The sequence below is a fragment of the Callorhinus ursinus genome, unplaced genomic scaffold (genome assembly GCF_003265705.2).
Source record: "Callorhinus ursinus isolate GAN/ISIS: 27379988/994484 unplaced genomic scaffold, GSC_fseal_2.0 scaffold19, whole genome shotgun sequence".
Classification (NCBI taxonomy): domain Eukaryota; kingdom Metazoa; phylum Chordata; class Mammalia; order Carnivora; family Otariidae; genus Callorhinus; species Callorhinus ursinus.
The window spans coordinates 32,715,903-32,730,088 of record NW_027397081.1 but is presented as its reverse complement, the minus strand read 5'-3'; the positions used below and the strand labels follow the sequence as shown (position 1 = coordinate 32,730,088).

The 14,186-nt window shown below is 34.3% G+C and overlaps 1 protein-coding gene across 1 annotated transcript in view; it reads left to right on the top strand.

The window, feature by feature from the left end:
* The window catches only part of CNTN5 (contactin 5), a 1,102,248-nt gene that overhangs the window by 1,016,604 nt on the left and 71,458 nt on the right, over positions 1-14,186 (top strand). Inside the window, exon 20 of the mRNA XM_073904019.1 lies at positions 1,790-1,939. Coding sequence (XP_073760120.1) covers positions 1,790-1,939 — 150 coding nt within the window. The remainder of the gene's footprint in view (positions 1-1,789; positions 1,940-14,186) is intronic.

The window sequence follows — 14,186 nt, the reverse complement described above, 5'->3', positions numbered from 1 at the left end:
GAGTGAGTTCAAGAGAAAATGGAAGGAAAATAAGTAGAGACAGCAAATAATAGCACAAACAACACTCGAAAAATTTTATATAGAAACTGGATGAAGGCCAGAAGGAGAGGAAATTTTTAGAGTTTTGTTTTGTTTTGTTTTGTTTTCTTTGGGAGGGAAAATACCTGCATGCTTATATGCTAATGGAAAAAATACATTAGAGACATGGGCGGGGGTATATACAACCCAGATGGACTGGTTACCCTTCTCTATAATATCTTAAGAGAGCCACCCCTTAAGAGGCATGAAGTTTCCTCATAGGGGATTCAAGTTTCTATTAAAGTAAATGTTGGAAGAATGTTCAGGAAGGAAAATAGTATACAGGGGATTTTGTTAATAATGGATTATGAATTCCAGAGGTCACAGTAAAAGATTTCACAGAGCAGGGAAGGATGGGAATTAGGGCAGAAAAGGAAATGTACAGAATTCTATGGGGATTGGAATAAAAGGGATGAGGGATGACCTAGATGTCTGGAGTTGATTGAGGTGACTGACAGATGTAAATTAAACAGCGAGGTATGTCTTTAGTGGACCAAAACAAGTATTGATGACACAGTGAACGTTAAGGGCTAGAGAGTGCTGTGTCTGGGGAACTCTTCTTCCTCCCTTTATGTATGGCAGGCACAACTCATCATTTAACCAAGCTATGGACTGGGCAGTGGCCTTTTCTCCCCTATCTCTTAGACTCCAAGGAGACTGCTCAGTTGCCAGTGCAGCAAGAAAAGACAGACTTTTCTCCAGGTCTTCATTTCACTGCTTAAAAAAAAAAAAAAAAGTCAGCTTTTTGGTGCTATGAGATTTGTCAGGCAGCCCACACTGCCTATGCTGTGATCATTTACCTTTCATGGAGCTGATTATTTGGTAACATTCTCTTGACACATTTCAAAAAAGATTTTCATGTAAAATCCAAATGCATTTAATTCTATCTTGTCGTAGTAAAACTGTACTAAGTCATCAAATCAAGAGCCTCCCCACTCTACCATGCTTAAACAAAAATCCAGGATTGACATAAATCCAGAGGATCTTTGCACATCATAAAAAAGGTTCTCCCTTTTCCCTATTGTCACCCCTGTAAAAAATGTTTTTCCAGAAATATTTCCTAGACAGCAGAGATGAGTGAAAAAGAAAATCAGTCCCGATTAGAGCATGTATACTATATAAAAAGTATTTTACTCTGTGATAATTGTACTGACAATTTTATGCCTCAATAAAATCAAAATATTGTACAAAAGTCACTCCAAGAAGAGTGCAGAGCTTCTGCTTAGATCCCACAAACGGGAGTTTTTAAATTAAAGAGGAGTCTTCTTAATTTGCTGCTTTGAACTGCCAAGTGGCCAAGCATGTTTGCCGGAACTGCAAGAGGCAAACTGCTCAAGAAATTTCCCTAGAAATTTAAGAACTATTTGCTTAAATTATGGCACTTAGTTGCCCTCTTGTTTGAGGCTGAGGGGTTGACAAAATGATTTTTAGCGTACATAATGGCAAGTTATGTTATAGCAATTTATGTTTAAAGGTGAGAGAAAAGAATTCTAATTAACTACAACAACCTTTGACATGTGCAAGTGCTTACTCCTGAAGATTGATTTTCATTTTACTAATGAGACCAGAGGTGACACCATGACCATGTGTATTGTAATAAGGAATTATGCATCAACCTGCTCATTCTGTTAGTACCTGTGATATCCTTGATTGCCTTTTGTAACTATTTCCAAGTCCTCTTAATGCCATGAAATCTCTTTCCTCACCATAGTCCCAGAAATCATAACAGGGGACATGGAGTCAGCTATGGCAGTGGACCTTAACCCTTGGGTGGAATATGAATTTAGAGTGGTGGCCACCAATCCAATTGGGACTGGAGATCCAAGCACCCCATCTCGAATGATCCGCACAAATGAAGCAGGTAAGAATTTTGGAGAGTCAGAATTCAATTTGGCATGCCCCTAATCACTTTGAAAGCAAGTTGAATTAACCATGGTTGTTTGCTTTATTTAGTATAATTTTTGCTGATTCATTTACCTAGACATCATAAAATTATTTCCTTTAAAATAATTCTTTCATTTTGTTTTCAGATCTTTTTCTCCTTATTTCCACTAATGCATCTAGATGCTTCAATTTCCTCCCAACCTTAGTACTCATTTTCAAGTTACCATGAAATTGAAGCAGTTAGTTTTTTTTTCTAATTATATACTCATTCAATATAGCAATTCCATAAAATTCAGAATAGATAGGACCACCCTCTTTTTCTCCATTGATAACAATTAGCTATAATTGCAGTGAACTTCCTTAGAACCCTTTATGTTGCCCTTCACTATCTGACCTGGCATAAATTATACTCTGCAAAGGCAAACATCATCTTAACTTGTCTACTGCTTGACATCTATGTATACAATAAACATCCATCTGCTTCCTGACGGAAAATACAGCATCCTTCTGGCTTTTTGGAATGAAGTATCTCTAAAATGTTTCTAATAGTCACATAAGGGAATTAACAGCTTTATTTAAAAACAAATTTTAAAATATCTTGCCCAGGGACACCTGGGTGGCTCAGTCATTAAGTTTCTGCCTTCAGCTCAGGTCATGATCCCAGCGTCCTGGGATGGAGCCCCACATCAGGTTCTATGCTCACCAGGGAGCCTGCTTCTCCCTCTCCAGCTCCCCCCTGCTCGTGTTCCCTCTCTCGCTGTCTCTCTCTGTCAAATAAATAAATAAAATCTTTAAAAAAAAATATCTTGCCCAGCATCTGGAGAAAGAAAATTAAAGAAAAAATTTTAGTAAAATGTTTGACTACTTTGAACAAAGTTTTATTGAGATTTATCTCTTATGTCCTTATAAAATTGTATAAATTGTATATTAAATAGTGTGCAATAGGGCATTAGCTTAGGCAAACACAAATGTCAATAATGTTGATGAAAACAGAGAAAAGGGGGTAGATTGCAGATACAGGGAGGGAAAAAACAAATTTTAATATTTTTACACTCGATAACATATGAATCTCAGTAATCATTAGAATATAAGTGCACTGAGAATGAGGATATATGTCTAATTTTTTAGTGTTCACCACCTAAAACAGTGTCTGGCACTGGTACTACATATGTTTTTGTTGAAAGATTAAAAGGGAATATTTCTTTTTTCCTTCCTACCCACACCAGTACCTAGGTGAGAGATACATATACATAGAAGACTAAGAATTAACTGTCCATTTTGTATTATAGTTATAGAATTGGGCCAAAAAATGTGATTTGTGATTTCTTACAAATTGAACAAAGCTTATAATAATTAAAATAAACTACAAAAAGAGTTGATTCTTTCTCTAAAACACTCTAGGTCTGATCCTTTAAAAAAAAAAGAGAGAGAGAGAGAAAAAAAGACCAAATGGTTAATTTATTGTACTAAGTGGGAATAACTATACAAAAAATATTCAAATTATTTCTATATAAAAATTAAGCAACCAGGAAAATAAAAGATAAAATAGCCTAAATATGTTGGAAAAGATTCATTCACAGAAAATCTAACTTTTCTGCTTTTGTGATTTGCTTAGTACAAGTTGTTCTTTCTGCTACTTTTCAATAGTGTGAATTTTAAATTGAACATTAATTGCCTGGTTAGATTTTCATACATTCATAAATCAACCATGCTTTCATTGTGTACAGGTGTTCACTAATTAAGAGTATAACAGGTTAGTCATTCCTCATTTTATGTACTTACTATGCAGATATTGAAATGACTGCCAATATTAGTACTTATGCTCACACATTTTCTAAAAAGAACTGCCTTATTTTGCATATTGTTAATTGTGTTTAAACAAAGGCAAAGATTACTGTCTAATTCAGAGGCTCTCTATAAATATTCATTTTGAAAATAAATAATCCATTTAGGATGAATAATCCTTTTAGACTTTGTATAGTACAAATCTCTTTGCACTATTAAAAAAGATTATAGCAAAAACACTTCTACTTTTCATGCTAAATTGCATTCAAATGATACATTCTGAAAGACTTGTCCCTCATCTCTTCCAACAGCTACCTCGATCATATAGTTCCTGCCTCTTTATTTTATCATGAGTTCTATACACATGGCATACTTTAGTCCATTAAAATCTCATGGAAGAGAAAAGAAATAACATGAAAAATTGAAAGTTGAGGAAGGCTTTTACTGTTTACTTTATGCTTCTTGTACTTTGGTACCACAAAGGGCTAAAGCTACTAATGGTGCTGAACCAAGTGTTGAGTTTTGTGCCTGTTTTATCAGGCAGCACAGATTAAAAGGGACACAAATATCCTGAGATGTGCTCTCAAGTGACACATTCTTCATCTTTTAAGTACATGTCCTGTATTTTAATAGATGATGCAGTTCTAATGGACCAAGTAATCTCTGAAAATCAACAGAGCTACTTGTAAGAGAAAAGATGTCACATTCAGATATTGAGTTGATGGGGCACCTGGGTGACTCAGTTGTTAAGTGTCTGCCTTCGGCTCAGGTCATAATCACACAGGGTCCTAAGATCAAGCCCCGCATCGGGTTCCCTGCTCAGCAGGGAGTCTGCTTCTCCTTCTCCCACTCCCCTTGCTTGTGTTCCCTCTCTCCCTGTGTCTCTCTCTGTCAAATAAATAAATAAAATCTTTAAAAAAAAAAGATATTGAGTTGAAAGTTTTATGTTCCTTTAAGATTCCCCTATTTACTAGAATATTCTAAATCCAAAGGCAGGTTTAGTAAAGCATTTTTACTTTGGAATTATTTCTTTCCCACACACCAAAAAAAAGTTCATTTTTATTTGCAATTTCCCCTCGGGTATATTTTGAATTTTACTCAAGGGTATGTTTTGAATTTTGCAACCATCAGAATACCCCTAGCAGTCAATAAGTATAAGATAAATTGGTTCAGTCTGATTTCTTATTATTAGAATATCAAAATAATATACATATATGTTTTTTACTTTGATGTAAATTTGTATTTATTTATTTATAGTACAATTTTCTTACAAGTTTTAGTTAAATGATATAGATGGATAGATAAATGATTGATAGATATAGATAGATACATAGATAGAGAGATAGATAGATAGAACCCTGTGTTTAATTTTGGAAATGTGTTACTATCATCAAACCAGTATATGATTTTGGGTTAGGTAATGGAAATGCTTTCTCCATCATTTAAAAAGAGAACACTCAAGAGAAAAAAAAAATCACATCTTAGGAAATGAAATTGAAATACATACTATAATAGAAATGGAAAAATGTGTAAAAATGAATACAACAGTAATTCTCCCATTTAATTGAACTTTAATATTCCATAAGTTATGTATTTATTTTTTTAAAGATTTTATTTATTTATTTGAGAGAGAGAAAGCATGCATGTGCATGAGCAGGGTGAAGGGCAGAGGGAGAGAGAGAGAGAGAGAGAGAGAGAGAGAATCTCAAGCAGACTCCACAGAGAGTGTGGAGCCTGACAGGGAACTCAGTCTCACAACCCTGAGATCATGACCTAAGCCAAAATCAAGAGTCAGATGCTTAATGCACTAAGCCACCCAGACACCCTACAAGTTATATATTTATAATCTAATTGTTGAAAGATAAATGAAAAGGAGACAAGATAGAGTTAAATGATGTAACCTATTATCTAAAAAGGTTTGGTCTTCTCTGTAATATAAAATGTCTATTATTATCAAAGCTTTTGTTATAAATCTCAATATTTGCAGTTCTTTATTTCAAATTATGATGAAATAGAGAGATTGAGAGTGAAAGAAAAAGAGAAAAGAAGGTTCTATCTTCTAGCTGTAATTAGGAATTTGAGTTTTGGAGTTAGGCAGATCTGGATTAATGTTCTCTGCTGTTTACTAGCAGTGAACATAGGTAAGAAATATACCTTGTTCAAGGCTCAATTTTCTCACCTATAAAATGGAAACAGAATCACAACCTACTCCATTGGCTCATTTTATTAAGTAAGATAATGCACGCTAAGAGCTTAGCATAGTGCCTGGCACATCGTAAATGCTTACTATTAGCCATTTGTCATCATCATCATCATCATTATCATCATGAAATTGAGTTATTTTTTTGTTCAATGAAAATTTAAACAATAATAATCATGCATGTCACTTTTTTCATATTGCGGAAATATTTTCAGGTTAAACATCTTTTTGTTGATATAGTAAGAGTCACCCAGTCTCTTGGCTTGCATCAGGCTCCTACAAGATGCCCTCCTATTGAGAAGTCTCTGCTGCAGACTGTATACCAGCAAGTCTGGGCACTCAGCCCACCTGATGGCTTGGGAGTCAAGAAAGCCTTTCAGAATGTGGTGCACAGTACAGAGCATGCCTCTCCTCTAAATTTCTGTCTCCATCTCTGTTTAGCTTTACCATGCTGTATTTGTTATCTAGCCAGGTATCAGTCTGTAAGTGGATTGTGATATTGTCCCAACATGTGGTCATTTTCTTTGCTTATAGGATAGACAAAACAAAAGGAGCCGAAAAAAATAAGTGTCAAATGAAAGAACTTGCTTAAAAAATATGTTCCACATTCATATAGCTTTCCAGTTGCTTAACACATTGTATTCTGACCTGCCATTCTTTTTTCACTCTGAAATGGAAAATGACACACACATATTTCAGGCCACACAAGGCAAAATATTTTTTCTATGTTTAATAGATTAATGCTTGACCAGATAAATAGGAATATCAAGTAGACAATCAGATAAATATCTTTCTTAGCCTTAGCACTTTCTGCACTATCATAGTTATGTAATTGGTTTACTATACAGACTGAACTCCATAGAATTTAAACAGAATAGTTTTATTCTTCTCCCATCATTGCTCTCCATTACGCTTCATCTGATCTCTGACTTCAGCCCCAACGATATATATCCAAGGCACTTTTAGGTATTAGGACAGTCTCATTTTCAAGTATTAAAAACTTCCATTTTAATTTAAATAAGAACTTTAATCTCACATCCAGTTCCACGCTTTCTCTTCCTCTATCCCAAAGGCCTGACCCAAGAGCCGTGATTTGTCTTTTCTTTCTTCTTTTCACTTCTTCCCTCACCTTCCAGCTGCTGTGTCAGGCACTTCCCAGGCCAGATAAGAAGAAGAAAAATACTTAAGTGGTACAAATTTGTAATACTCGCATGGGTGTTGAGTGCAATATGTGACAGTATTTGTCCATATGCTGCTTCTTTCTCTTACAGGATACATTGGGTTCTTTGGAGACTATCTTATCCTCTAGCAGGCAGCTTAATTGGATGTGATCCCAACAAGCCTATTTAAACTTAGCTTCCCTAGTGTCCACTTGATGCATAGTAATCACATTCCTGACCTGCCAAATTCTATGTTCTCAAAGCTATTTTGGTCTCAGCTCTGGTAGTATAGCATGGGACTGGGTCATATTACAACATTCTAAAGCTCAACAGCATTCAGCCAGGGTGTAAGACATAAGCATCTGTACTTTCTGCAGCAATGTTTTCCTCCTCTTCTCACTTAGCTTGAGAGAGAAATGACACACTCATCTCTCTTCTTTCGACAGCTAAGGGTGGAAGGAGATGCCATAGTGCATTTATCTACTAAGTTGACAACCTTCTTTCAAAGCCTTCCTTGTGCTAAAATCCTACATATACAAGCTAGAGGTGGGTAATGGAAAAGGATCATAAAATTTGGTTTCTCTGATTTTTAGCAATTCTGTGGTTTTGTCTAGCCAACCTCACATTAGCAATTGAGGTTACATCTGACTTATCTCAAGTTGAGAAGTCTCATTTAATTTTCTATTACAGTTTCTTTCACTGTACATTATCTCCCTACTTCTGAAAGGATCTTGCTTTGTTCTTATTTGTATCTTCACAGTTCTTATCCATGATAATTACTTAGGAAATTTCATTGAGTTCAAAAATTATGGAAGAAACACAATAAAATACTATTATAATATAAGATGGGGTTGAATTAGTTTTCTCTGGGGTTATGTATTTTGGCCTTGTAAACAGCACTTAATGGGACTTTGAAGGCCAGACCAAATGGGACTTAGGCAGAATTATTTAAGGGGACAATTAGAAAACCCACTGTTGTCAGGCACTGGTGTGTGCAGAGAAAAGACAGAAAGCTATAGGATTTTTAAAGGTCTTTCCAGTATATGTTTCCAAGAAAATATTATATTAAAAATTTAAGCACTCAACTGAAATAATTAAGAATATCTAAAAGAAAATACTATTAAACTAAGCAGACAGTATTTTTAAATCATGAAACTACTTCAGTCCAGGCAAGTCTTTTTTACAAAATATATTCAAGAAATGGGTCTCCATTTTCAGAGGCACTTTGCAGGCAGAGATGGCTATTTTAACAAAAACTTTTATAAAAGAGGTCTGGCTAATTTTTAGGCATATCCTTTTCTGATTAATAGCAAAGTGATGGAATAGCAGTAGAAACTTGAACATGAAAGATAAAAGGGCAATGAAAAGTTGTTAACCCAGGAGTAAATGTGAGACACTCAAGTATGACTTTTCATATCTTCTTGGTCCCCATAATAGCATAAACCAGTGATAAAACAAGAACCATGTTCCAGGCTCTATGCTAAGTACTTGCGTCATTTAATTGTCACATAAACCCTCTAAAGCAAGAAGTGTTTATCCTCATTTTACAAATGAGAAAACAGAATTAGAAAGTTTTAAAAACTTGCACAAGGTTACCAGTTAAGAGGTAAAGATGGGATTCTAAACTTCCACCAGAAACAATGATTTCAAGTTATCTGCCTTCCCTACTCCCTTCTTCCTCTTGCTTTTTCCTTCTCCTCTTTTGACCACATGCATCAATAAATCTTATTCAAAGGTTATTTTACCAATACTCTGCTCTTACTTCCTGTGGGCCCATATAAATGAAGCTAGGAGAATATGAGTTGAGGTAAACACCATTTATTGCATATATTAACCTCCTGTACTTTTGACTGTTGCCATTTGAGAAGATTCATAAATCAGAGAAATCTTATATTTTCTTTTTTTTTTTTAAGATTTTATTTGACAGAGAGAGACACAGTGAGAGAGGGAACACAAGCACGGGGGAGTGGGAGAGGGAGAAGCAGGCTCCCTACTTAGCAGGGAGCCCTGTGTGAGGCTGGATCCCAGGACCCTGGGATCATGACCTGAGCTGAAGGCAGACGCTTAATGACTGAGCCACCCAGGCGCCCTGAGAAATCTTACATTTTCTAAAATAACTCTTTTGTAAATCAAAAATGGTATATTGCCTAGATTTCCAAATGGAAACAAACTGAGCTAAAACTGAAAGCATAATTCCCATGGTACTATCAAAACAATATTATTCAGATTTCAAAGAGGATAACCTCTTTCAAGATTACATATGCATAGACTGAATGCTGGACTTTTACTAATGTTTATCATAAAAGATAAACCTAATGTTTATCATAGAAGTCTTCACCGTTTTTTCTTTTTGAAATCTAAGTAGATGATAACATTAGGTAATATTTATAAATTATAGTTCCAGGCACTATAATAAATAATTTTGAAAAATAACCTTAAAAAGTAGGTACTAGGGCGCCTGGGTGGCTCAGTTGGTTAAGCGACTGCCTTCGGCTCAGTTCATGGTCCTGGAGTCCCCAGATCGAGTCCCACATCGGGCTCCCTGCTCAGCAGGGAGTCTGCTTCTCCCTCTGACCCTCTTCCCTCTCGTGCTCTCTCTCTCTCTCATTCTCTCTCTCTCAAATAAATAAATAAAATCTTTTAAAAAAAAAAGTAGGTACTATTATCTCTGTTAGGCAACTGAAGGACAACAAAGTTAAGAAATATTTTTAGCCAACCAGCTAGAATGGTAAGACTGAGATCCAAACCCAGACCATTCTCACTCCCACAAAAACACATTTCAATTTGTGCATATCACCTTATCTATCTTATTGAGAGGAGTAAAAGCATTATTTGAACTCTTAAGGAAACACCACTGGTACTTTTTGTTTTGGAAACTCTTTAAGCTTAACTAATCTTATAAAATGAACTTAAATGATAGTTAACTGAAATATTTGTGTGCTTGCCAAATACTTCAATTCAGGTCAGAAAAAATGTGTTTGTTTGTTTATTAATTTCCCTCTTGACTTCCACCATTCCTGTCTAAACAACCTCTCTTCCTTCTTCCTACTCTTTTGCACTTTTCTTTTCAAACCAGTTGCTGGATTACCATTAAACTCTTAAATTACATGGCCTCTCCCAGGTCTCTAAGAAAGCTTTATCATTTAATAAGCTGTGTAAACATCTACTGTAATAGACAATAGAAGTTTTTCAGGAAAAAGAAGAGATTGGTAAACAATTTCATCCCCTCTTCTTTTGTTTAGTTTAATGCAAGTTAAAGCATGTTATTAGCATGATTGACTTTGTTCAAAGTATTATACTTAGAGTTCTTTGAGATTCAGGCTTAAAGTCATGCATGCTTAAACTAAGGTACTATAGTTTGGTCACCCTGAGTGTTTATAATATTTCCAGTGCATAAGGTGAAAAGAGACAATAGTCTACATCTCAAAATGCCAAATAAGGCACTAAAATAGCAAGGCATTTGCAGCTTGTGAGAAAAGTGTTAATAACATTATCCATTTATGGAACAGCATTGCTCAGAAAGAAACTCAAAAGAATCAGAGCTTAACCCATTAATCATGCATGTAAATTTGATTCTCTAAGCTAATGAGCTCATGACATTTATCAGTAGCCAACCAAAAGAAAAAAGCATCTAGCTGCTTAATTCTAAATCAGATTTTCATTAATTATATTGAAAATATATTTGCTTTTTCAATAAATATGTATTTCTCTGAACACAATGAAAGCATTTATTAGATGTTTGATTATATTAATTTCATGGTTCTAACAAGAATTATAGAACTTTTATACCACAAAGGCTCTGAAGGATTGTCAAATCCCTATATACCAAGAATATGTTGTTTTATAAATAAAAGGATATAAATAAAATCAGTAGACTCTGAAGTATTGACTGCAGAGATATCTTGAAAAGGAAATGAATTCAGCATAGGTTCCACAGGTTCCACTGATCATCTGCATGCAATTAGGAAATTTAAGCCAATTAGGAGTACCCAATGCAAACATTGTGATCCTGATAACAAAACACAATGCCTGATGCCTAGCTATTAAAGCCTTAATATTTCCTTTTCGTTTGTTTGCTTTTCCAGTTTTATTGAGATATTATTGGCATATAACACTATATTAGTTTAAGGTATACAACATAATGATTTGATATAAGTATATATTGTGACGTGATTCCACAGTGAATTTATTTAACATCCATCACTTCACATAGCTATAATTTTTTCCTTGTGATAAGAATTTTTAAGATCTATTCTTTCAGCAACCTTCAAATATATAATACAGTATTGTTAACTATATGCGATATGCCCAGAACTTCACATTTATCTTATAACTGGAAATTTGTACCTTTTAACCACCTTCACCCATTTCCTCCACCCCCATCCACCACCTCTGGCAACCATCAGTCTATTCTGTTTCTAGTAGCTCCATTTTTTTAGACCCCACATGTAAGTGAGATCATATAGTATTTGTCTTTCTCTGTCTGGCTTATTTCACTTAGCAGAATGCCTTCATTTATGGCTAAATATAATATTCTAGCATTTATATTTTCTTTATCCATTCATCCATAGATGGACACTGAGGTTGTTCCTATGGCTTTGAAGCCTTAAGTTTTCTATTAGTAGTTTCTATTATATCTAGTGAGCTTTTTTAAATTTAAGGATAGTTGATGTTTATAGACATACACTGTTAAAACACAGTGAACTGTAATGCCTTTTTTTGTGTCATTTATTGTACATTAAAATTGAAGGTAGTGTGATAAAAAGAGGATCTTATTCTTTACATTAAACTGATATGGGCTATCCTCTCTTGAAAAGAATTTAGCAGCAATAGGAAAATTTCAAAGACTGCTTTCAAATAATAAAATAAATTTTCTAATCTGGGTCATTTATGTATACTGCAAGGATGAAATTACCCACAGGAAAGCAAATCACATCATAGAAAGTGTTACTTTGCTTTCTTGTTTCCTCAAAGTAGAAATTTTCACCGAATTTTTTACTAGCATCTTCTCATTTTTTTTACTTAAAAAAATTAAAAATTTTGAAAAATCTAAAAATGTTTTCTAAAAAATAAAAGCATTAATGGACTGTGGAACAGTATTACCAAAGCTTCAGAAGAAAAGATCAACTTCAAATAGTCACTTGTATTTTATTCTACTCATATCTTTCAAATGACCTTCAAGAGATATTCACTAGAGAGCATACAGCCTACCCTCCAACTCTAAGTTAAAGGTTCCATACATCCTCTTTTTGGATGATGTTTGATAGCTGAATAAAATAGAAAAGAATCTTCAGTGCCTAGTCTTTCCATAACATCCATGATCATAGGGAAATTATCCTCAAAGAAGAAGATTCAAAATCCTAAGTTTAAGGACTAAAGTTAGTGATTCCAATGTAATAGATGAAGTAGGTGGCTCTGTTAGATAATATGCATAATATTATTTAACTGTTAGTTGTCAGAGATGAATATGAAGTGTGTGTGTGTTCCTTTGTATTTTTTTTACAAACAAATGATGCTATGAGAAGCCATAGTCACACCATATCAACAAATTAACTTGCTTATGTATTTGTTTGACCGTACATTAATGATCACAACATTCAGAACTCTGAGATCACCCACTGAGAGGATATTTGGAAACTTAGATCTCTGTTCTTTTATGCATACAGTTAAACCTGTGTGCCTTACCTATACCATGGACCAGAAAATAAATTTAGAACTAGAATGATATAACCGTGGTTTGGGGACATGGTGTCAAAACAAACTAATACATCATAGGTTGTCATATTTAGCAATAACTATGACTACTAATAAAAAACTCAAGTTAATCAATGATTTGCTTGCTCTTTATATAAATTAGGACACATTCACAGTTATTGTTCTAACACCATTTTTGCTCAGTTGAATGTCTTGTGATTTCTTGAATGAGAGGCAAAGGAATATCCAATTCCATTTAATTCTGAGAAAACTCATGAGCGTGAACTCCACATGTGAATAAGTGAATAATTTTTATATATATAAAAATAATATAGAAAATAAAAATAAATATATATATCCTTCTACATGAGCATGAGCAAGACAAGAACTCTTGTTCAGTTTGGACCCTGGTGAATAAAGGTCTTTATTTCAGTGGAGCCAATTATATATTCACAGACTTTTCTCTCCCACCTCCCTAGTGCAAGGAGAATTTTTTTTTTCCTTTCTCGTGGAACATAAATTCCACATCAGTTTTTCTGGTACATAAAATGCTTTTTGACTATCTACCAGTAATTAATAGCCTTTCATCCAAGTAGGTAATATATGGGAGTGAATTTATTGTTTATGAGTATATCAATATCATTTAAAAACTATATGCAAGGATATAAAGGCAACACTGAAGTGTAAAATTGTTAATGCAGACTCATAGCCTGGAAAATGATTTCTTTTAATAGTTTTCTTCATTTAACCGTTCTTCATTTGAAAATGTTCCCTTTCAACTGCAGATTTTGTGGCTTGGTGCAGTGAAGGAGAAATTTATTCTTTTGAGATATTTATTCTTTAATAGTTATTCATTTGAAAAAGTTTCACTGGGTGCTTATATATTTTGTAGTTTGCAAAGAGATTCATTTTTGATAGTTCTTTTTAATGTCTATTTATTTAAATAGATTCTCATCTATGGAACTGTTGTCAAATTTCTTTAAATTTGGGAGTTCTGGTAAAACAGTACTAGGTCAACCTGTGGACTTTCTTGGAGCTCTGCAAGCCCTGAGACCACAGAAGAGTCACATCATTAGAAAGGAGACAATTTGTAGAATGAAATTTAACCATTAGTAGATGTCCTTAACTTTAGTGTTTTTGTGATTTCAGCCTTACTACCACAGAGCATTTACATGAGGACTGGTTTGGTAATGTATTATGTGGCCATGAAAAATATATATCAAACTCTCCCACATAGATTTGAAAGCAGGGTATCTGTCACAAACATTTTGTCTTAATATTGAATATGGCCACTCTAACTTCAAAAAAATTTTGATCGTTTGTTTTGGGATTTTACAGAACCTGAGTCAGGTCATAATATGTTCTTATGGGGCTCTTAAATTAAG